At 33.8% G+C, this 24,812-nt stretch overlaps 1 protein-coding gene across 2 annotated transcripts; it reads right to left on the reverse strand.

The window, feature by feature from the left end:
• Positions 1-9,621: 9,621 nt before the first annotated feature.
• On the reverse strand, positions 9,622-20,327 carry LOC127858957 (tetraspanin-18-like). Of its 2 annotated transcripts, XM_052396320.1 has the most exons (8): positions 20,256-20,327; positions 19,261-19,369; positions 17,804-17,916; positions 17,243-17,317; positions 16,469-16,579; positions 15,062-15,265; positions 11,909-11,992; positions 9,622-10,588 (listed from the first exon to the last, which is right to left on the reverse strand). In XM_052396320.1, the coding sequence occupies exons 1-8, from the start codon at positions 20,322-20,324 to the stop codon at positions 10,511-10,513; spliced, it is 843 nt and encodes a 280-aa protein (XP_052252280.1). In that variant the 5' UTR covers positions 20,325-20,327; the 3' UTR covers positions 9,622-10,510. The 2 variants fall into 2 exon arrangements, with proteins under 2 accessions (XP_052252280.1, XP_052252281.1); XM_052396321.1 differs by lacking the exon at positions 11,909-11,992.
• Between the last annotated feature and the right edge of the window lie 4,485 nt (positions 20,328-24,812).

A 24,812-nucleotide genomic window follows, 5' to 3' on the forward strand; every position in this document is an offset into this window, starting at 1 on the left:
ACACAATTGCTTCGTCAGCCAATTTGTGGCAATGACTTATGCATACGTTTAAACGAATTTCGTTTTGATACTTAACAAAAGATCAGCTTAATTATTTCTTTAAGGTTCTTAATTTAATGCTTTAAAAGACGTCACTATTGTACATCCCTTGGCATACCGGGTGCAAGGCGGACATAAGATACACTACAAAACATCATCCTCATACTTTGTTGATTGAAAGAAGCGGTTATCAATAGTATTTTGCCTATATAAAACAGAGCGGCTTTCGAATATTATTCCCCAAATATTGATATGGACGTTCACTGAATACGCCACTATATGTGTTTGTTTGAACTATGATATTGACTAAATATTATTTAAAACGTATTATTAAAAATACACAATGACTGTAACCCGAAATTATTGATATTAATGTTCATTACATTACTTCGATATTAAAGAGAAGAAGATCAATTTTGCACTTACTTGAACTTTTACAGAATACGATGTATTGTTGCTGTTGTTCTTATTCTTGTTTATAGTTTTTTAATGCATCAACACCAATAGACTAATAATCAAAGCAGTAATAACCAGCATAAAAGTCAATTAATCAAACGTTTAAATATACAAACGTTTGTAATTTAATCGCACATCAAATTCCAACCACTTTAATAATACGTAGAGCAGAAAGAGTATAAAGTTAACAACATCAACCAAATATTTCACACAGATTTAATCATGTAATTAGCCTGAATGTATTCTGGGAAAAACAGCAAACTAAATATAAATATAAGAAGACGGGATGACTCTTGCGCCAAGGGCAAAACACAAATCGATTTAATTAAGAAAAGCATCAAGCGTGACATCTTCAGAAACCTTACTGCATTTTTCTAAATGATGGTAGATGACGAACTCTGATAAACTGGAGTAAATTAATAAAAAAACAACAACTTTATGTTGACTTGTCAAATAAGTCTATAATTTGCAAACACGAAATACAGACACATTCATTATGATCAGCACTGACGTTACGAGAAGAACATATTGGTGAATTTATACGTTTAAGATTTTTCAAACTTAGTTATCGACATTTCGGAAAATGCCTTTTTCCAAGTATCCTTGTGCATGGGTATGGCATTCAGTATACACAACTTGTGACGTAAAAATAATTCAAATAATTGGCGTCGCTCTGGAGAGCGGCGACTAGTATGAAATGCATTTTTTTCGCTCATGGGAGGAGAAGTTATTTTACGGATCAATGTATATATTTTTGTTTTAAGAATATCTTGCATAGTGGTGATATTTTGTGTAAATTAGTGTAAATAAGTACTGCATTTGTGCCTATTACATTTATTACAACATTTATTGCCAATAATGCAAAGCTAATTGTTTTAATAAATAACTGATCCACAACTGATCACAGGGGAAAGATCACTGGGGCTGGGCAAATACGCGAAACTTTCTGGTTTTATATTAAAACAAAACATAATCAAAATATATTTATTTTGTGGTTTTTCTAATTTGCTTATTTAGTGGAGAATCAATGTAGTACGATATTTTATGACCTATCGCGCAAGCAAGTTTATTGGAAGGCGTAGTGGTACGAAAACGTACAATGTATTAGTTTATTAATAGACATATAATAACGATCGCTATACACAACTTCACCAAATAGCAGTACATCAGTGATGTCAGCCGGAATAGCTCAGTTGGGAGAGCGTTAGGCTGAAGTTGTTTTCGCAACAATTATCGAAAGGCCACCGGTTCAATCACGGGGTCCGGCACGAACGGAACAGTTCGGCGGCTGACAATTTTTTTCAGTCAGGCTAATAAATATAATAAAGCTTTATTTTATGTAGACATTTTAAAATCCATTTTACTACAATTAGACATTTTTATTAAAATTAATGGATGCCGCGTGGTGACAACCTTAATTAAAATTTCTTACATCACTTAAATATCTTATAAAAAATGCACGTGTTTTTATATTAATAAATAAATGCAAACAACACATCTATTATCCATGTATTTTTATGATTGTCTATCATAGGCCCTAGGTACTATCCCTACCACATATAGAGCGCGAAGCGCGACGCGAATTATGATTGTAACAATGAGTTGCGATAAAGGAAGGACACGTATTACTATCCAGTTGGTATGGGCCCTTTAGCATTATCCGATCATTACGTCCGTAGTTATCTTCCTTAGAAATTGAGAAATTTTGAAATCGTTGTTCGAAGTCCAAAATTTTCATCCGATTGTTCCCAAACTTGCAAAGGTTTTTTTATCAATGAGGACCAAACCCAAACTCTATATGAGCAATATCGGACCATAAGTCCAGAATTATGTCTCTTTGAATTAAAAAAAATAATAGTGAAAAACTGCTTGGTTAGGTGATTATGTCAACATTTTTCATCAGATTCTTTCCAAACTTACAGTGTCTTCATATCAATGAGCATTTTTACCTCATTTAAAATGAGAAACATCGGGACAATAAGTCCAGATTTTTTTTCTATTAAATTTGACAAAATAAACAATTTCCACTTGTTTAAAAGATTTCACAACTTTCGTCTGAATCTTTCCAAACTTGTTTGTTAAGTGTTTTTATATCAGTATTACTCGAACACTATTGAAAATGATGAATATCGGAGCAATAAATCTATTATGATCTTTTACTGAATTTCAAAGTATTGTGAAATGCAGCTTCTTTATGCAATTTACAGTTTTCATTCATTTTTTTTTTCCAAACCTTTACAGTATTTTCATATCAATGAGTACTCAACCCCTATCGTAAATGAGCAACGTAAGAATAAGTTCAGAATCATCTCCCTTTGAAGTTGAGAAAAATATGAAATTACGCTTACAAGATGAAGCAGATTTTTTAAAACCTACACAGTTCTGTTCCATTATTGAAAACTGCACACGGAGGCCAGTAAAACAAAGGAAACCAATGTAAATAAAATGAACTATGAAATATTTGGGTGTTACAACACAAAATCATAGGTAATGGTTATTTGGGGGTTATAACACAACACCATAAATAATGGTTATTTGGGGGTTATAACACAAAATTATAGATAATGGTTATACCAGTATCTTTTTCCATTTTGTTTAAAATAATCGGCCAATATATTAATATTTACAGTAGAAAAAAAATCATTCTATGTAACTTCATTGAGTGCCTTTTACACTAAAATTCCCGACGCCCTTCGATGCTTTAAATCAATACTTATCTTGTTCTTTTTTTAAACGCATAAATACGATTTGTGTGGAACAAAACGCCAGATACATCACATGTCTTAATAGGGTATACCTGTTACAAAGAACATATTGCAGACACAGATCCATTTAGGATTTAAAAAAAATCTATGTGTTACCTCAGGATTGGTTCTATTGATAAAAAGCCTGGATTGAGACCGGGAGGTCCTGGATTCGAACCCAAGCAGCAAAATGTTCTCAATACCTTTTACAACCACACTCAGAACTGTTTTTTCACAAGAAACGAACTTAAAAAAATTTATAAGCGTAAATTCATAAGTCTATCCGTCAATGTTCATTGCATGCTTATCCACCTCGTTGAATATTTAACTAGAAGAATTGTGAACCGATACTGTGCATTTACAAATTATTAAATTAATAATGTTAACGTATTGATTTAAACTCTCGACGTATTGATTTAACCTCTCGGAACATCGTCATGCGTTTGCTTAGTTGAATAAAGTTATAACCTACGAATAAGGAAAAAAAATCTCAATTTCTTTATTGCCTGGTATTTATTGTTTTATATAATGCATTCGTTACTTACAGTGTAATGCAAACACATGCAAATTCTAACTGTTCTAACAACTATCAAGTGTCTAAAACGTAAAAACGAAACAATAAGAGTTAATTGAGAAAATTAAAAAAAATAAAATAAAACAACCCTCACCTTGATTGATACACTTCTATATTCCTCTAAGAAAGCGAAAGGGTGGTCAACGATGTCAACTACAGTGTCGCCATAAACGATTGTAAATTTGACGGCTTATTGCAATTAGCGTCACTCCTTCATTCGGGTAACCTCTGTTAAACGCACCAACGATTCGTTCTGATATAACATTAACTATTGGTTGCAGGGCATAAATGTAGCGTAAAATGCTAACCATGGTGACACTGGTATGTACGAATCCTTACTTATTTATACGTGATACTTATACATAAACCATTCTTTACTTAAAGGGGCCTTTTCACAGATTTTGGCATTTTTTTAACTTATTTATTAAATGCTTTATATTGATAAATGTAAACATTGGATCGTAAAAGCTCCAGTAAAAAATCAAGAAAAAAAATAAAAAAAGGAAAAGAACATTGCCCGGAGCAGGTTTCGAACCAGTGACCCCTGGAGTCCTGCCGGAGTCCTGAAGTAAAAACGCTTTAGCCTACTGAGCTATTCCGCCGATTACACAGTCTTGACGTATTTTATACCTTATATAAGCAATCTTCGTAGTTTCACAAAATTTAACGACAAAAACAGAACTCTCCAAATTATTCAATCGTTTCGCGTTGCAACGCATTATAATTTTTAGGTTTTAAAATCGTCAAAAGATGCATATAATGGCTATATTAGAGCAAGGTTAATGTTCAGTATTACTGTTTCCTCACAAATATCATAACTAAAACGAAAACTTACGAATCTGAAACAACTTTTTTCAATTTTGTCAATTTACCAAAGCGTGAAAAGATCCCTTTAATGGTTTGCACTAGTTTCTGACATTTTATAGCAGTAGGCAATATGGCCCTAGGTCATTCAATGAAGAGTGACGTGATAAAATCGGTGGCTGCGATACTTCGCTGTCGATTCTTTTATCTGTGTATAAATTAAACATAACCACGTACTGGCTTAGCCTGTTGTGTGTTTCTCTGACGTGTGTTACATCATAATTACGCGCACTTACCTGCGGTCCTTTTGTCAAATATTAACTGTGATCACAGCAATATTGTTCACTGAATAGTGCAGTCAAACGCAAATGTAGTTACAGTATAACATATGACAATAAACGAGACCAGGGTTCAATATATGAATCGCGTTCTGAGAAAACTGGACATAATTCATGTGCGTAATGTGTCGTCCTAGATTAGGGACGACACTTTCCGCCTAAATTGGATTTTTGCTAAGAAGAGCAAAAAATGTCATAAAAGCGGGAATTGTCGTCCCTGATTAGCCAGTGCGGACTGCACAGGCTCATCTGGGACGACACTTTACGCAAATGCATTAAGCCCAGTTTTCTTAGAACGCGACTCATCTGTATTTTGGCTTTCGTTTGGATACAAATGCCACACTTATAAACAGACCGACTGACATACAGAATAGTTTATAAGCGTCTCACTTTTGTACATAAAAACACAGTAAAACAGTACATAATCATTGTATGCTCAAAACCATTCTAAAAGCGTTACGAGAGACGATAGATCTGAAAATTATAAGTGTTAAACGATTATGTACATTATAAAAACATCTGTTACAAATATATATAAGATCCTTAGAGAAATTTGATTTTTTTTTTTAACTTAAAAAATATCAACACACATATACAATAAAAGACAACGCACTTTGTAGATTATAAACACTTGAGTACTTTTGAATAACAAGTAATATTACTTTTTTTATACGTAATTGTTATATTCTCACATTTAAAAGGTCCATATTTACATGTATTTGCGTCGCTTTATTTAAATGGCATGACAGGCTCTGAAACTAGGTTTAAAGATGCGATCATCTGACAGCAACGCGTTCTTTTGCTCTTGGATTTTATGCGTTGAGAATTGGATTAATCAAAAGGGATCTTTCTGTTAGAGTGGCTCTTATGGTTACATTATACTAAATGCTTTTGGTGTGCAATGCTATACCCTCTAAAAACATGAACATCATTTATTTGAAGACACGTACGGTTCTGTATGGTCACTTGCAATGACATTATTTTAGAATAGGTCTGTGTGCACGCGGTAGGGAAAACATTGTTGTTTAGTAGAAATTCACTCTTTTACTTGAAGGTTGGAGACTACATAAGACTTTGGCAGATGGTGGGAAACTCTCATCAACAATAGATGGCCGTAAAACAGTGAGTTTTGATTCATGTCGATTTCTTTCTAACATCCGCGAGACCTATCTTTTTATTGCCTAAATAATTAGGCTTGGAAATGGTATGGTTATGAGGGTCTCTATGCGCAAAAGTTTGACTTTATTTTTCGTTAAAATTATTGCTTGTACATTGAATTTGTTAAGGAATCCTTACCTATATCGTAACCTAAAATTTGCGTATAGTGGACACATCATTGAGGCATGCTATGTTGTTCTCGTTCGACACAAGTCGCACGGATCAAACAATATCGTTCATTTTCCGGTACACCTTCATAACGTCCTGTTCCTATACGAAGAGGTGCGACAGCACAGCGGCATTCGACCAAGGAACTACGTTGTGCTCTACTTATCGTGTTACACCTGACGTATGGCTCGTGCTCTGTCTTAAACTGCCTTTAGTTCCGAAGTTTATAACCCCAATTTGCGCCTAATTGTTTATAACAAATCTGGGCCATTTAAATTCTTTAAAAGTCACAAATTGTATCAACATTTATACACACACATGCTTATGGTTATTTAAAAGACTTTCTATTTTGAACAATTAATCAGTCGTCAGGATGAAATCCTAAAGTAGGCATATATTTATACATACATTATGTTCCGTTTTAATCTATATGGTTTAAATTTCCCATTATTACTGACATAATTAGTTCATTCTGATAAAATAACCGTATCATTATTTTGTACAGTCGTTTGCATACCTATTCAGGCATGATGTAATCCATTATGTTTGTAGAACCATAACTTGTTGTCATCAGAGAAGATCTTTTGAATTATCTCTGAGTAAAGATTTAACCCATTTATGCCTGGCGTCTAGAAGAAAGACCTTGGCAAATAGCGTAGACCAAGATGAGGCGTCTCATCCGAGTCTGCGCTGTTTGCTTAAAGGAATTTCTGTAAGAAATATTCTAAATATAGAAATAAATATACTAGACATCCCTAACTTTGGAAATAAATTGATCCAATTTAGAAGGATGGGAGAGTCCACTAGGCATAAATGGGTTAATCTGGAACCTTCTGATCGCTAGAAGATCACGTAAGCGAAAACGAAAGAAAGTAGTTGATACAATACAAGTATGTATGTGCGAAAATCAACCGAGTTTTTAACAATGTGCGTTAAAATACGTTGCTGTTTTCTTTAAAAAAAATGAGTTTACAAAGTTTATAAAGTTTATTAGTCTAGTTTATTAAAGTCTCATCAGCATATATACAATCACAACATAAAAGAAAATATGAGCATAATAATAAATATAAATTGCTGCCACTCGGAAGTATCGATGTATAAGATACTAGAGCATCATATAAACACAAGAATCATTATACAATTATAGTGAAATAAAAGGGAGCTAACCCCTGGATTCATATTACAGAAACTGTAACATGAACTACAGAGTTACCTCTCTTCCAAATACAATAAAATTATATGGTCTCTACTAAAATCTGGACATCAGTTAAAATAGCTTTGTACAATCTTAGAGTTACGAGACTGAGTCACATATGGCTCAGTACAGTTAAAGGCTATATTACATAATAGAATTTTGATTTCCCCCACTGACCTTACGTTATAATTTGCCATCAGAAATTAACCATAAAATACTGAAAGCGAAAATAAAGCACAAGTCAAGAAGAGGTGTCACAGATTTGTTAGCGTCATTGAATACAGGAGCCTCATTGATGCGTTGGGCGGCTTCGTTCAGGCCAGGATCTTCAATGATGTAAATGTCCCCTGTACGTCGCATTGCTTATATTTGAGGCGACTCCATTAGTTTACGTTAATTATTGCAATATTATTATAATCAGTAAGAAAGCCTGAAGACTATTGTCTACATGTGTGTTGTTATTGTATAATTGGCATTTTGAGGATTTCGGAATGCACACTGGAGTTGTGAGGCCGCTTACATAGCGATCCTAAAGACGACTCGTATTGATGGAGACAAAATTCATGTTAACTGTCGAGTTTCATCGATGTGTGTATATCTCTATACAATCTTGCAAAATCTTTCCAACGAATATTCAACCAAGTTATTTGGCGTCGACACAAGTAAATCTGATTGCAAGTCAAACATCGTCGATTCGTCTCAACGTACTTAGGGATATGTGGTCCAAATAGCTATATGCAGAAGGGAGTAAACCATACTCGAAATATATTGTTGAAATTGCGCGTTGATTTATAAACTTATATGTTCCTTTCATCAGAGGAATATAGAAGTATAACTAGGTTTATAGATTAATTCTCACTTTTGATTGACCAATTATAAATAATATCCGACATTTTATTTGCTCTTCATTTGAAATTTCTACTTATGTTAATTTGCAAATATTGTAAACGTCTATGTGCTACTTTATTTAAGTCTAGTTTGATAAGTCCACTATACTTGATCAAATTATGCAGGCCATTGCTCAAATTTTGAGTACAGTATTATTCATAGATATATGTGCGTTTTTATTGAAAATACCAACGTTTACCGGATATGAAGTCCCTTTTATGCATGACATGTTTAATTCAATACTTTTAATCAGTTAAGAAATCATTTAAGCTAGGAGAACTAAATTTCATATAATGCATTCCACTCTGCTTTTAATAAAATGATAACCATACTATTTTAAAGTGACAATTTCAAACTTCTTGGCCTTCTTGTATAGATATCCCGGCTTAAATATGACATTATATTACTATCTGAGACAAGATCTAAATTTCGCATATAATAAAACGAATGACACATTTATGCGATACACTGTACGGATAATAAATCCGAGTTTAATGGCAAATATTTGATAAATTACAAAATGTGGGTGCGACTGAATCAACTAAGAATTTCTGAAACTATAGAAATGATGGATATTAAACAGTTGGGAACTTCTATTAAATAAGAGATATGTCGATATGTGCATCGTAAACATAACCAACCTCCTTATAGCGGCCATTGACTTTCGTACTTCTTACTCATGTAAACAACTTTTCAGTACACGTATAGTCCCTTAAGTTAAACATATGTGCTTATGTAACTAGAATTTTTTGGTTGGATTCAAATTGTTATGATTTGAAAATTAAAGTTCCGGCACAGTGTGTCGTTTTACATTTCACGTAAATTACTTATTAAAAAGGATACATAAAAAGCTGAAGTGTTTCGGCATATGCTATCAACAAGTATTAAATGCCAGTGTGTGCAATTTTATATGCATGTATGTACAACAACATTTTTATATATTTTCCGTCAGAGGGCCATTGGTAAGTATGGCCTATTTTATATGAAGTTCTGTTAAAAATTGTCATAGATGCTCGGCTATCGATTAAACAGTGCATACGGAAATAATAATCATATTAAATGTAACAAACTGCACACAAAGTGAAGTGTATATACTTGTAAGTACATGCTTGCGAACGAAGGCCACAACAATGTTCGGAAACGTCTATGCGTTGTTTTTGTTTTCTTCAGAAAACAGGATTCAAAATGCAAACGTAGTACATTCGTAAGATATTTGTTATAAATACAAACATACAAATACAGTTCAACGCAAACAGGTAAGTTCTTGTACATTTATTGTTTAAAATCACTTCTTTCGATCTTATGATGAGTGCAAATCATGACGAATCATAACGGACATCGGTGTGTTATAACCTCTAAATAACAATTATACAAAAAGTTTTTCGATTCTGTCATGATTTGCGAATGTTTCAACGATATGCTACCTAAATATAACATATTTTTCACTTAAATCCAAACACCTAAAAGAAAGTCGACACTTAAGTTTCGTTTACTTTTTGACAATTCTCCACTTTTATATTTATATTATTAAGCATTATGTTTTATTTCTTTCAAGTAAATTTAACTTTAATTTTAGCAAATCTTATTTCATTGAGAAACAAAAGTAATATATTCACGCCTTTTTACGCTGTCCCAACGTTTGGCAATTCTTTACAGGACATGGTTTTCACGTAGAATCGTAGGGCGTAATGTGTTATTAGTTTAGATGAAAGCGTATCAGGTAAGAATGATAACTCTGATATGAAAAATAAGACAACACAATACACACACAAACAACTATTCTTATTCATCATCGAATATGTTAAATTAATGTTAAAATGAAAAACTTCAACGATCGAACTTTTTGTAACAATTGTCAGAAAAGAAACTGATAGTTTACTCGTATGTTTTAATATTGTATCTTTAAAATGTAAAAGACTATTAAAAATAGCAAAAGCATTTGCTAAAAGTTAAATAGTTAATGACATATTAAATTAACATATTAAAATTATTTTTTCTTCTGTATTACGGAAAAGGATAGTTCGATATTACAAAACATGCTTAACAATGAGCGATCATATGAAAATATGACTTAGAAACAATTGGTGTTTATCGCTTCAAATAGAAGTCTTTCTTGAGACTCTATTAAAATAATATTTTGTACGCCTCACACTTTGCCAGTCATGTCCGAATATCCTCCTCGCATGGCTCTGATAATGCAGAATGCGAACACGACACAGAGTATCTGCAAATACATCAAGCTCAGGCGTGTAACATTCACATGGGTTGTTTTAACTCATTTATGCCTAGTGGACTCACACATCCTTCTAAATTGGATCAATTTATTTCCAAAATAAGGGATGGCTAGTATATTTATTTCTATATTTAGAATATTTCTTACATCGATTCCTTTAAGCAAACAGCGTAGACCCTGATGAGACGCCGCATCATGCGGCGTCTCATCTGGGTCTACGCTGTTTGCAAAGGCCTTTTTTTCTAGACGATAGGCATAAATGGGTTGAGAAACATCAAGTTACAATCTTTTTTTATCGCTACACATTATTTTCTCTGTAAAATAATCTTTACAAATAGTTTTATCTTTAAAATGTGTATGGTAGCATGTTTCATTTCATTTGCTACTTTTTATTTGATGTTCAAGCACGTTACGTGATTTTGATGCAATGATGTTGCAACGTCAAGAGACGCATTCCGATATAAATCACTATCCAGTTTTAGCATGGCGTTTAAGTAAATATTTTTCTAAGCTTAATTAAAAGCACGTGATTTCAAAAATCGGACACTTGTCTCTTCAATCAATTATTTACTTAACGCGTCCTAGGTATTTGTTAGTAAGCTCACCTTTTCGCAAATACCTGTTATCGAAATGTATATAATTGGGTTTAAACATGTATGTAAATATTATTTGTAACTAGCCACCATTAACAAGATACTAACATGTATGCATAAATATATTCCAATCAAGCCAGTGGTTTATTTCGACAATGCACGTCTGATGATGGGATAAATCGAATACTACAGGTCGGTGCCGAATAAAGCGAAGTTTATTTTGCTCGGCCCGAAAATCTGAACCACTCACCAAGGCTCGTGGTTCAGATTTTCTAAACATCGCAAAATAAACTTCGCTTTATTCGGCTCTATATTACGTTCAGTACTAGAATCATATCAACTTGACTAAAGCGTATCGCAATAAATACACTCATATAACAAGTGCAAGAACATCACCTGAATAAAAGAAAGAAATCAAGCGGGAAATGTCTCCTCATTGATTTCCCGAGATTATACACTAATAATTAACCCATTGATGCCTAATGTCTATAAAAAGGCCATGGCAAACAGCGTAGACCCAGATGAGACGCCGCATAATGCGGCGTCTCATCTGGGTCTGCGCTGTATGCTTAAAGGAATTTGTGTAAGAAATATTCTAAATATAGAAATACATATACTAGATAGCCCTAATTTTGGAAATAAATTGATCTAAGTTACAAGGATGGGAGAGTCCACTAGGCATAAATGGGTTAATATACAATAGTACTTTGAAACTTACTTCCGAGACCAAGATTCCGGCTGCTATGCCGATGACGACTCCGATGCGACTTTTCAGGTAGTCCTCAATAGAGGCCCAACACGGCTGAAAGTATATAAATGTTGGGTAATCATTATTAACCAATATATGCCTAGTATACTCTCCCATCTTTCTTAATTGGATCAATTTATTTCCAAACTTAGGGACTTTTAGTATATTTATTTCTATATTTAGAATATTTCTTACAGAAATTCCTTAAAGCAAAAAGCGCAGACCCAGATGAGACGCCGCATCATGCGGCGTCTCATCCGGGTCTGCGCTGTTTGCCAAGGCCTTTTTTCTAGGCATACATGGGTTAAGGGTGACATTTTATTACAGACTTTATACTTGATGTATGACTTAAAGATTCCGATTATGTATTATTTTAGAAATTGTGTTGATGCATCTCTTGTTAAATACCTTTGTTACTGTTTCATGTTCATTACAAACCCATGCTGTTATCAAGTTAACAACAACACAAACAACAGCTAAACATGGCCTTTGAAAAACAAAGGTTTTTTCTTGATTTTTTTTATTAACACTCTCACTCTCCCGCTTTGACAATTATCTCCGTAATATGTCCGTATAATTAACTGCTTATTGCCGCTCAGTGCTGTTTCCGTAAACAGGTTTGATAAGACTCAGTGCATTGTTAACTGTTTATAAAAGATACGACTATTTAGTGATTGAACCCTCAACCAAATTATTGTTTGACGTAATGATGAAACGTTATCTCAAAATATAACTGTTTTTAGATTGGATTTATACAACTTCAGAAATACTATCATGAGGAAAATTAATTAAATTATAGTAACCTTCTGCTAATCGTTTTATTTAAAAGGGCATATTTCGTATCGCTAAAATTCATGAGCATTGCATTCAGAAATATTAGACTTTCCATAATTATTTCATTGAACTGATTACTCTGTTCATGATATATCTTGTGTGGTGTAATGGCTGACAAAACATCACACTCTGAGAGAGACTCTTGCTTTTCGGGACAACAATTCAGATATTGCTGTTTGTTTTTGACAGAAAAATACTAAAGACAAGGGTTGATTAAATAATAATCAAACGATATGCAAAACATATGTCGAATTGTGCCATATGTGCGTGTCATGCATGATTGGAAAGCTTTATAAGAATGCAAAACATTTATCGACACGGCATTCGATTTTGTAAATCGTGTTTTTGGATAGAATGATAATCATTTGATACTTCACAAACAATAGTGCGGTTTATATTTGAATAAGATCGTAGGAGATTCATAAGATTGAAGTTGTATTTAATGTAATAGTTACGTTTAATATAAATGTTGTTATATGTGTTTGTGTGTGTGTTTCGAAGTTTGTGAGGTCCTTTCGCGCCCAGGGCTGCATTATTTGAAGACCCAGACATTGTCCCAGGACTCCTATCTGATGAACTCTAGACTCACGAAAGTTGGGACTAATTTTGAAATATAACTGTAATTTATATATATTTGTATTTTAATGCTGTTGTGGGAAACCGCGTACCAGGGGGAAATCTGATCTGTGAGGTATGGCGCCGACCTACCAGCTAACATGCTCTCAAACTCAAAGGGATTCAACCCGGGTCGCCTCAGTGAAAAACGCGGGAACCAACAACTGCCTAGAGTGCCGAAATGTTTTTGATGACTACTTCCTTGAGTAGTGCAATACCAAGAGTTATTAGGAAAGTCATGCTAAACAAATCACATACATACAAATGAAAAACACGCTGTTTTTACAGTGAACAGTAAACAATAATATGCTTGTGTGTATGCATAATTTAAAATTCTTAACTTAACATCAACAACCCACAATAATTCATTTTGAATCATTTGTAACTGGCATGTTCAACAGAGAAACACATCTTTATTAAACAATAAAGTTATGCACAATATTGCTTGCAGCTACAAATTTCAAACATTGTTCACAATACACCTACGTCGAATCTTGAGCTCATCGATTTTGTCATTGATACACAAAACAGTTATTATGTTATGAAATGATACTTTTATTACAATTATGTTATCGCTTTAAATTCAATATAAAGCCACATGGAACTCGCGACAAAAATTCAAAATGCAACTCAAGAATGTTAGCTTTCCCGACCCAGTTGATTAAGCAACTAAACTCAAGAGCTAGTCGTGAGTATTTTTATATAAGATAAATCACTTCATATTGTAAATAGTTGATAAAAATCTCAGTGATAAGAAATCCAGTGGTTGTGATAATTCAGAAAGTGAATGATTGCCTATTTGCGTTGATATCACACTAAGAACCCATCCGTTAATGTAGACTGCTGTATTCTGTCAGCGCGTGTTACTCGGTATAATAATGAACATTGATTTTTGTAAATCTAACGACTTTACCGCTTCGATTGTTTTCTAATGGATTAATATGAGGTTAAGAGTTAGTTTTATCATTTCATCTTGTACTATTTCGTGTGTGTCATTTTAAATACACATAGATCCAAATTTATGTCATCATTCTATCGCATTGGCCTAATGTTATGTCTGCTATTATTCTTTTACATGTATAGAGTCTCGTTTTTAACATTTTAAAAAGGCTTAATAAATAGATTATAAGGTTGATGACTTTTGGTATGATGTGATATACGACTTGTCCAATATATAGCGGGTTCGCATTCTCGGAAACCTCGCTGTTTCATAAGCATGACCAGCCTCGTCTGATGTTATAAAAAGTCACCAACCGTATATACTCTATATGTGTCGTGTTTTGAGAAAACTGAACATAATGCATGTGCGTAAAGTGTCGTCTCAGATTAGCCTGTGCAGTCCACATAGGGACGACTCTTTCCGCTTTTATGACATTTTTCGTTTAAATGAAGTCTCTTCTTAGCAAAAATCCAATTTAGGCGGAAAGTGTCGTCCCTGATTAGCCTGTGCGGACTGCACAGGCTATTCTGGGACGACACTTCACGCATATACATTATGCTCAGATTTCTCAGAACGCGAGTCATATACGAGTTGCACGAACGAGAGCAATAACGTCGTGTTACAATTTTTAATAACGATTTGTATTATATTATTTATAGAATACGTTATAAAAAGACAATAATAATATTTTTGAAAATCCCATTACAGAATAAGCCTTGTTTTCTTACACCCACCTTGTTCATATTAGAATTGATTGCAGTCGGGTTGTAGGGGCAGTTCCAGTCAATCGGCTCATATTTCTGGTGTTTCAATAACGCGTCCTTGTCCTTCAGTTTGCAACAGGCTGGGGGTATTTTCATGGTCCCTTTTTCACCCGTCTTCTTCCAGGCAGAAGCTCCGTTGAAATCTGCGTAGCTGTCGATACCACAGCATTGGAACTGAAATACAAAGTAATACACTAGACTTAAAAATTGTTCTAAGATTTTTGTATTTAAAAAAAATATAGTTTAATGTATTGACCTTAATATTTAATATGTAAAATAGTCCATGGTAATTATAAAAATCAAACCATATTGCTTCCTCTACAATAGGAGAACATTTTTAAGTTTCCACTGCACCGTCCAGCAATTGAATAAGCTCTGTCAGTAAGGACGCATCGATACAAATGTTACAAACTCTTTTGTTTTATTTCTGATTTTAATTATAATTACTTATTTAAAACCGAGATAATTGTTACAGTTGTATTGGTCAGGAGTGTGTTCTTGATTGTTTAAAGAGAGTGCGTGAAAACTTGATATTGAACTGTCCATTTTATAGAATGTGTCATCTTGCTCAATGCAAACCTTTTCAGATATAGAAGAATGTGGTATTTCCGACTATGAGTAGAGTTTTCATCGTTTGTTTAATAAAATTATATGCGATAACAGAACAAAGTTGTTTTATTTTTTTGCAAAAAGAGGTGACAACCCCCTGAACTGCAGAAAGTTGACTAAATACACACGATCGCAATTTCACCTGTTGAATAATGTCTATTTTTGAACGTGCTCACATTCAAGCTAAAGTAACTTGTGAATAACGCGCGACATAAGTTTAACAAGTATCTTATGGGTAAAAAGGAAATTACTTGACTTAAAGTTTCAAGTAAAGCAAATTTAGACAAGATACGTCCTTAAGTGCCCATGCTGTTTTATAAGTTTGGAAAGTTTAATCAGTCAACAAATCAATAATTATCGACTTACGCTCGAAAAAAAAAAATAATCCGATAGACGGAAGGGCGGAATAACGGACTTAAGTGACTACTTCATAACTATTCCACATACTAGTTTACTCAATGAGACTATTAAAGCAACTTAGATAATTTTGTTATGGCATAATCATACTGATGTTACATTTAGAATTTAAAGTTTATACTTGTTTTCGCATAGAGGGTCACTGGCAAATGGATATTTCCCAACAACCCCGCCCCCTTCCACACACCCACACACAAATACTTAAAGTGTCGGCGCATCCAAAGAACCTCACATTGATAAGTCAAGCTTTACTATACACTGTTCTTTAAACCTAACCAATAAATCTGTCTTCCATTCCCAAAATACTTCCTCTTGATTGAACGGCTCATTTTGTACTCAACGTTTACTTACATAGACCTGGGCGTAATCCAGTGCAAGTGAAAATGGCTCTTTTGTATCCACCCTGCCCTGGTATTTGCTGTTGATGGTCTGTCTAAGGAACGATTTCATCTCTGTGGTAACCTTGAAATACAAGGCAACGTTTACGTAAAACGCCGGTGCTTAAAACTGAATTAAAACCTGCGCATTGCAGTTTAAATCGTAAGTCCAAAACAATATGTTAAATATGAAACTTTTACAAGGGTAATTGTAATTGTCTTTTTTCCGATGAAAAATTTAAAGAACGCAAATAAATTTACTGAAATTTGAATTGTTTATTTATGTATGCGTAAGCTGGCCCCTCCTCTAATTTGGCTTGCGAATGTATTTATAGTCTGTTAAAGATAATCTTGAAGTAGAACTAACGACTTTCCTCATAGGATTTATCTCCCCTATAGGGAAAGAACAATGATCGGAAACATTCAAATACAAAGAGGTTTCATAACGCCGAGTTAAGCTTCATTACATTATTTTTTTATTGATAATTGCTTTACTCATATGCTTTATATGTATTGTATCATTTCCAATCGTACCGTTTTACATTGTACATTGCGTTTGCCGAGTGGGTAATTCTAAACGGAAACATCAAATATATTTTTAATTTTAATGTTAGAAAACGATTTACAAACAACAAACTCTGGTTTCAAACACTTGACCTTAATTTTACCGTTTAATAACCTGAAAATTTCGGTTCAAGTTTGCTTATGTCATTAGTTACACTGAAAACGTATTTCTATTTCAACTCACCTTTCCCCTGAAGGAAGCTGCTATCACAATAGCTGCGATCTCCAGAACAACTATCAAGAGCAGGAATATGGCGTACTGGAAATTTATAAATATCATTTGTATTAGAACAACAGAAAACAAGATCTTCTGTAAGCCGATTGGTTAGCATCAACAACTTATGTATATATATTAGCCGCTTAATGACAAGTGTGTATAAATGACCAAACTCTTTGGTAACATCTAATTTGGCAGATGTTTAAAAGGCTTTACGTTTCTTCCGATTCAAACAAAAACAGCGACGATTTAAGTCAATCAAGTATTTTAAAAAGCTTAAAAAAGCTGACATATTTCAATTTGGTATTAACTCTTTCAGTGCTGGAACCGTATTTTGAAGGCCTTTGCTAACAGTTTGGATCCAGATGAGAGACCACAAAACGTGGCGTCTCATCAGGATCCAAACTGTTTGCTATTGTGATAGTATTCTTTAAAAAAATGAAGAAAATATTAATTTTAGAAATTCAGCAGACTACATTTTAGCAGACGACAAATTTCCCAGCATGCAAAGGGTTAACTGCCACATACCGAGCACAGCAAGCACTTCTTCTGCATTATTGCACCGCAACATCCGAGGAATCCGATTATCATAACGCACAATCCACCCACAAGTAACACAATTGCTGCCGATTCTAAAAGCCCTGTAATTATGAAAATCGTATGGAAATGTAATATTATACTTCCTAAAAAGAACTTCGTGTGTTCCAATGAGTTCAATAACGGCGGTTGTGGTACTTTAAACACATTTGGAAACGAGACCGTCTTTTATGATGACAGTACGCTTACGTCTTTTTTGTTTCTAAGCAAGACAATATAACCCAGGGTAGTTGTCAAAATCACGACCTCCATTAATGTTTAAAATGACATGCAAATACCACTACACAATTTATATATAATCATATTTAAAAAAAGGATATACATGTAATAATCTATTCTTTTTAGTCTGCATGACTTTTATTTGTCTTGATTTTTTTTAATGGTGATTCGGTTGTTTAATTGCAAACAAAGTAGTGGTTTCTTTGCGTTGTTTTGCAGGAGCAAATTAATAAAATACATTATATGATATCAATTTGAATGGTTTTAGTTATTCAAACATGCCTTACGAAGCAACATAAGACAAATGTATTTTATGAAAACCCATTTAAATCTTAGTCATATATATGTATAACCATTTAAGGGCCCATCCGTAATTGGGAATCTTGAAATTCAAAAGTTAAACATATAAAGTAAAGTTATTTTAAATAAAAAGACTCACACTATTATTTCTATTTTTTCAAACAATACAATTCAAGTTTTTATAAATGGTGTATTACTTGTTACTGATAGCCGTACGTGATATTTACTCCATTATGTCAGGGAAATCAATAAGAATAGAAAATACGTAAAGGAGGTTATTTAAGCCTAATTACTGTACAAATTGATCGCTGAAATTCGTAAATTAATTTTGTATATAATTGGCTTATTTACTCAAAGTATTTTCAGTTGTTGTTCTTTTCGTCGCAAATCGGGCGATCGCATTTTCGATCAGGCGATTGGTGAATTTTGAATAGTTTAATTTACAGGATAAATTTATCATTGAGACATAATCAGCCTTATAAGACACATAAACAACTGTGAAGTTTGTACTATCAACCATCCACGTTTGTCGGGCGTACTAAGCGAGATGGTAAATTGAAGACAGTCTGGCCCATCCTCTTGAGTTTCTCCAAAGCCTAGCCACAGCACATGTAGAAGATAGGGTTAAGAAGGCTGTCTAAACACTCACTAAAATATGTGATGGAAATATAGAAGTTGAAGTTGTCATCTATATTTGTGTCAATTATTATAGGCGTAAATACTTGCACTAAGTACTGGTTAACCACTTTAAACCTCTTTGCATTTGTCAAGGAAACAGGTAAGTAGGTTCGCAGCAAGCCGTATTGAGATTAAACTGTCATTTTTTACAAACGGATAATTTAAGAAAAAAAAACAACAGCCGTACTTACCATTGATATTGAAGTTTGAGCTTGCGGCGCCAATCTTTGTCAAGACATTCATCTTGTTTTTGTCGACAAGGGCCCATATTCCAAGACCAAATGCTACCGCACCTAAAGCCTTTCAAAGTAAACCTAGGCTAAATACAATAATAACACAGGGTTATTTTATAATCAATTTCGGCAGTATAATATAATAATCCTGCTCCTCAATGCCGTAATCATCCATACAAACGACATTCATCGCCATCATCAGCATCATTTTCGACTTAACCCTGTTATGCCTAGCGTCTAGAAAAAGGCCTTGGCAAACAGCGTAGACCCAGATGAGACGCCGCATGATGCGGCGTTTCATCAGGGTCTGCGCTGTTTACTTACAGGAATATCTGTAAGTTATTTTCTAAATATAGAAATGAATATACTATACATCCCTAATTTTGGAAATAAGTTGATCCAATTTAGAAGGATTGGAGAGTCCACTAGGCATAAATGAGTTTAAACAGTAAATAACCGCATACACTTATTAAGTGTAATAAAAACGATTGCAAGCTATCAATATACATTCTCAATTATCATCCCGCGCAGATATGTCATCATCGTCATATGCAGCTGGAACTACGATGCAATGAATGGGGACAATATGAGTCGCGTTCTGAGAAAACTGGGCATAATGCATGTTCGTAAAGTGTCGTCCCAGATTAGTCTGTGCAGTCCACACAGGCTTATCAGGGACGACACTTTCCGCTTTAACTAAATTTTCGGTAAAAAGGGACTGCCGTTAAACGAAAAATACCAAAAAGCGGAAAGTGTCGTCCCTGATTAGCCTGTGCGAACTGCACGGGCTAATCTGGGACGACACTTTACGCACATGAATTACGCCCAGTTTTCTCAGAACAAGACACATGTTTACAGGTTCGCGTTGCATGTTGCCTGATTCTTAGATTTGGCGTTCCAATTATTCAAATTTGCCTAAACTTACACTTTCATTTTTATAAAAAAATACTCACGAAGAATATACAGTTGATAACGAACAACATATATTTCAATGTCTTCCTCCCACAGTCTAATTCCACCATTTTGAATCTGAAACAAGTAATTATTTGCAATACAGAGCCATTCAGCTGCTATGGTTCATTGTACTTCTCATTCTGCGTTTACTCTACTACTTCTACACCTACTATCACTAATACTGCAAGTACTACAGTCACTATTATAACTACAACTACTACAGGTACAACTTATACTTGTACTGTAACGACAGGAACCACTTATACAGCATCTAATTCTATTTAATAATAATGTATTCATTCGTACCAGTCTACTTTTTTGTTCTCGTGTCACATACATATTCGTTATTACTATTTATATATAACACTGTTTCGAAATAAAAATTTAATATGTTGTTGTATGCAAATTATAAAAGTGATTGTTATAACGACTCCAATTAAACATTTAAATACACTGTGCATTTACTACTTTGTATACCTTAAGCCGAAGTATTCGATATATCTTTTTCTAAGATTTCGTCAGTTATAAAATCAATATGGGACAAATCTCCTGTTTAATGTACGGTCATTTTTCCCATTTTATTAAGATTTTTTGTAATCGTCGTTTTTCAGACCTGTTTTTATGCTAATATACATGCAGAGCACACAATCATGAACTTTAAAGGCGAAAACATAGTTGACACAAGTGCAAAAAAGTAGACTGATTTAGATGAATAAATGTTCATTTTTATGATTAAATATCCTAGTTAACTGTTTTGAAATTCTCTTTGCATTCTTAACGTACATTCACACAAAAACGTTTTTTGCGATCATGCAGTACAAATTCGACAGTGAACAAGTTGTAATCCGGATCCTGACAGCTTTGCTCTCATTTAATAATAACGTTTTATATGACATGTTATTTTGAACGGATGCTAAATGCGTCAGCTCAGTTGGTATCCCCGCATAAGTGTTTGTTTTCATGAGGTGATATCAAGATATTATACGACAATTTCCTTATTTACAATTGGATGTCAATTACTTGATTTTTTTCCGAAGCAATAAGTAATTCAAACAGGGCGATGTGCGAAGGGAATAAAGTCATCGGCACCATCTATTTAAAGTCCGTGAAGACTTAATTGGAAGAATCTTTCAACCCGTATAATTGTATCACACTTACTTTTACGTATACCTATACCATGTACCTATGCATGTACACATGTTTTATAATTGGACAAGACGTAGGCTTTTTAAATTGATTGTGTCGAACGACGATAGGGTGCGATCAAATGTTTGGCGAATGCGTCCATAATACACTAATCAGAACAAAATTTTTACCAGGATCATCATTTAATAAAAATCTTTTGAATTGTACCCCATTGTGAAAGGAAATAACCGTACTTGCGATCACTGATAATAAGTATACAATCCAAATATGGATACACATAAAAACAATTGCTCAAGGCAGGAAATACATTGAATGTTGGAATTCACACTGATTTGAAGAAAATTAAAACATTGGACTTTTGTGTGTACTCAATATTAATGGATGCTAATCGATAACAACTAATATTACTTTCTATGACAAAATGCATAAAGTTTATATAATTAAAACGTTTTTAAGTGCATCTTTAATGACAGATGATTAATTGTCAAACACAATATGATCTATAAAATTTTATCGAACGTTTATGTCATAATATCAACTTTGAACTATACATTCATATGAGAATTGATCTGATAAATACAGACGTAAACAAAATAGTCCATATATTAATTATTTCCGATTTCAACGGGCTTTGAACAATACATGAATATAACGGGCAAAACTAAACCCTTGCCGGTTTTATGAAAACTTGACGACGTTTATTATGTAGATGGTCTTATTTTGAAAACATATTAAGTGAAACTGTTTTTATCGCGTTTAAATTCAAATTAATTTGCGCTTTTCTGTGAACTTGCAAATCTGGTTTAGTGGTCACAAAGGTTACCTGGATATCACACACTTCGTTTGAATTGTTTTATTTACATATTATTTTTGATAATATTTTATCCTTAAACATTTTTCAACAATTTTGGGCATTTTGTTTGTGTGATAAAATGCGAACTATTATTATTTGAATATGACTAAAGATTATCTGAAAGAGTATCTGAAGGAAAAACATATCAGATACGATTTTAAGGTTTTTTAGATGGTCGCTTTAGCGACCGTCTAAAGTGCTTAGTGTAAAATTCAGGTCGGTACGGCCTAGGTATGATTAACCCAATTCCCGCTTACTACGCGCAAGAAAGAGATGTATAATTTATGCAAGAGGTTTGAGTTCTCCAATTATGTTTATTCACAAATGGAAACATTATATTAATATCGTGTTAAATGCAATAATTTCGAATGGTGTTTTATAGAAAAGAATAAAAAATCAATGATCGTATTGTACGTGTCGCGGAGGAGATTGTTTATGAATGATTAAAATAGTCCACTTTCTGCGTCTGCGTGACGTAGTATTTTCGCTCATCTCATTCATAACTCTGAGGCTGTCGATAAACAAAGGGGAGTCCGGGTGAGAATAACGCACTAGTATAAGGTAACGCTTGTTTATATTCACAGGTCTCAATTAATAATACGCTGACCACGAGTTCAACAATTATTACAGGGATGCGATAGACAACATAAAAAATGTTTCATTGTCGCTGAAACTGTTAAAAAAACATTTAAATATAACAAGAATATACTCTAAAAAATGTAGTCTTGCTGCTTTGAAATAAGGTTTGGAATTTGGTTTCTAAATAACTTAATTCAAAACAAAACTTTAATTATAGTGTTTTGTACCTGTTAGTCGCATATTTACCGCATTATAATGTGTGTTATAATAGGCAAACCATACATAAGTAAAATTCAATCTGCCTTCGCACATAGAAGGAATGGGTCAATTAGGTGCTGCGTTTCCTTTGCTTACTTCAGTTAGAGGTCAATTCTTTAAGTAACAGCAATCACAAGGCTCCGGCTTCAAAGGAATTGCGGAGCGTTCTTACATAATAAAAGTCGTAGTCGCATGGTATTTGCGTTTAGCGTCCTATTTGGTCGCGTGGTTCTTTTTTCGCGGGTGTTTTGGCATTCATGATATGAGGCTATTAATAGATGCGCCTGTCGATAAACAAAGGAAAGTTTACGGGTTATAACAACGCAATAGGTTACGCTCTCACATACAGTACAGGTCGTAAATTGAGAGATTCGGGAAAAAGTTGACGCTTATTTATATTATCAATTTATAAAACGTTGAACATAAGTTCAACAATAACTTCAGCGATACGATAGACAAAAACAAAAAAAAATGTTTCATAATCGCTAAACCCGAATATAACAAAAAAAAATAATAATACGAAAGACCTGTTTCATAACCTCGTTCATGCTACTACAGCGGGTATTTCTGGAAAACGTTCTTTGGTTCTCAACAGATAGCGGCGATCTTTTGTATTAACGGGTGCTAGCAACGCAATAGTAGAAGGTTAGTAGAAGGTTAAGCTTGTTTATACTCACAGTTCTGAATACATAGACAGTTGGATATGAGTTCATCAATTACTACAGGAATACTATAGGCAACCTCGAAAATGCTTTATAATCGTTAAACCGGAAACAACTAAATATATTATATTAAATATATTTATAACAATAAATGTCTTTTAAAAATGTAGTCGCCGTATACGCCGACTTTAAAAATAAAGTTAGCAATTTACTTTTCTAAATAATTAAATACAATTAAACAAAAGTTAAACTATTGTTTTGTGTTTTTCACTTGAAAGTGGCATATTCACCGCATGAAATGTGTGTTCGCATTGTCAAACCACACATTAGTGTGAGTAAATAAAAATATACTACGGGAGAGCACTTCATATGTGTCCTCATATGCCTTGTTATGAGTATCTTTCTTCACTATCGAAATATATCGTATGTTTATATTTGATTTAAACGCAGTTTTCTTTCGACACATTTAAATCACACGTCAATAGCGCCGTCATGCGAAAATGGGTCTTATGCGTTTCGGCAAGCGTTTGTTAAACCCAACATGTGCTTTTGCGCAGTCAGGCCATAGGCGATGCTGTTCGCTTTAAAATCACTCAATATGTTATGTTTCTCCTTACCAGAAGGAGGGATAGCTGTGTGGGCTATTTATATGATGGGCGCATATGGAATTAGACCCATTTTCGCATGACGAGGGTCATTACAAATCTAATTGCGAATTGAAAATGCCACATTTAAGAACAATGCTTTTTGATACAAAATTGAATTCAAAATAGCAAACTTGTTAATAATGGCAACCTTTCCACACATTAAGGAATGATTTCCAGACGTGCTGACCAAGTACGGCAAACATTGTGGTATGATAATTAAACGATTTTCTCTTATCGTGACACTATACTATTTCGCTTATGATTGTATTCTCATCTTGGAGGCGAAAGAGAAATTCTGCGAGATGGATTGTAACGCGTAATTGTAACAGGGCCACAATTTGTGTCGTTTGAGCATACAGAAAGTAGTCCGGAATTCCTTACACTGAACAGTGCTACATCCTTTGAATTGAG

This window comes from Dreissena polymorpha, chromosome 14 (assembly GCF_020536995.1).
Source record: "Dreissena polymorpha isolate Duluth1 chromosome 14, UMN_Dpol_1.0, whole genome shotgun sequence".
In the NCBI taxonomy this organism is placed as follows: Eukaryota; Metazoa; Mollusca; class Bivalvia; order Myida; family Dreissenidae; genus Dreissena; species Dreissena polymorpha.

Coding starts and splice junctions, on each gene's coding strand:
- LOC127858957 (XM_052396320.1), bottom strand. CDS start 20,324: ATGGTGGAATTAGACTGTGGGAGGAAGACATTGAAATATATGTTGTTC. Junction 17,318..17,803: donor AGAAGTGCTTGCTGTGCTCG/GTATGTGGCAGT, acceptor ATAAATTTCCAG/TACGCCATATTCCTGCTCTT. Junction 11,993..15,061: donor TCAATTCTAATATGAACAAG/GTGGGTGTAAGA, acceptor ATATACTTTCAG/CCGTGTTGGGCCTCTATTGA.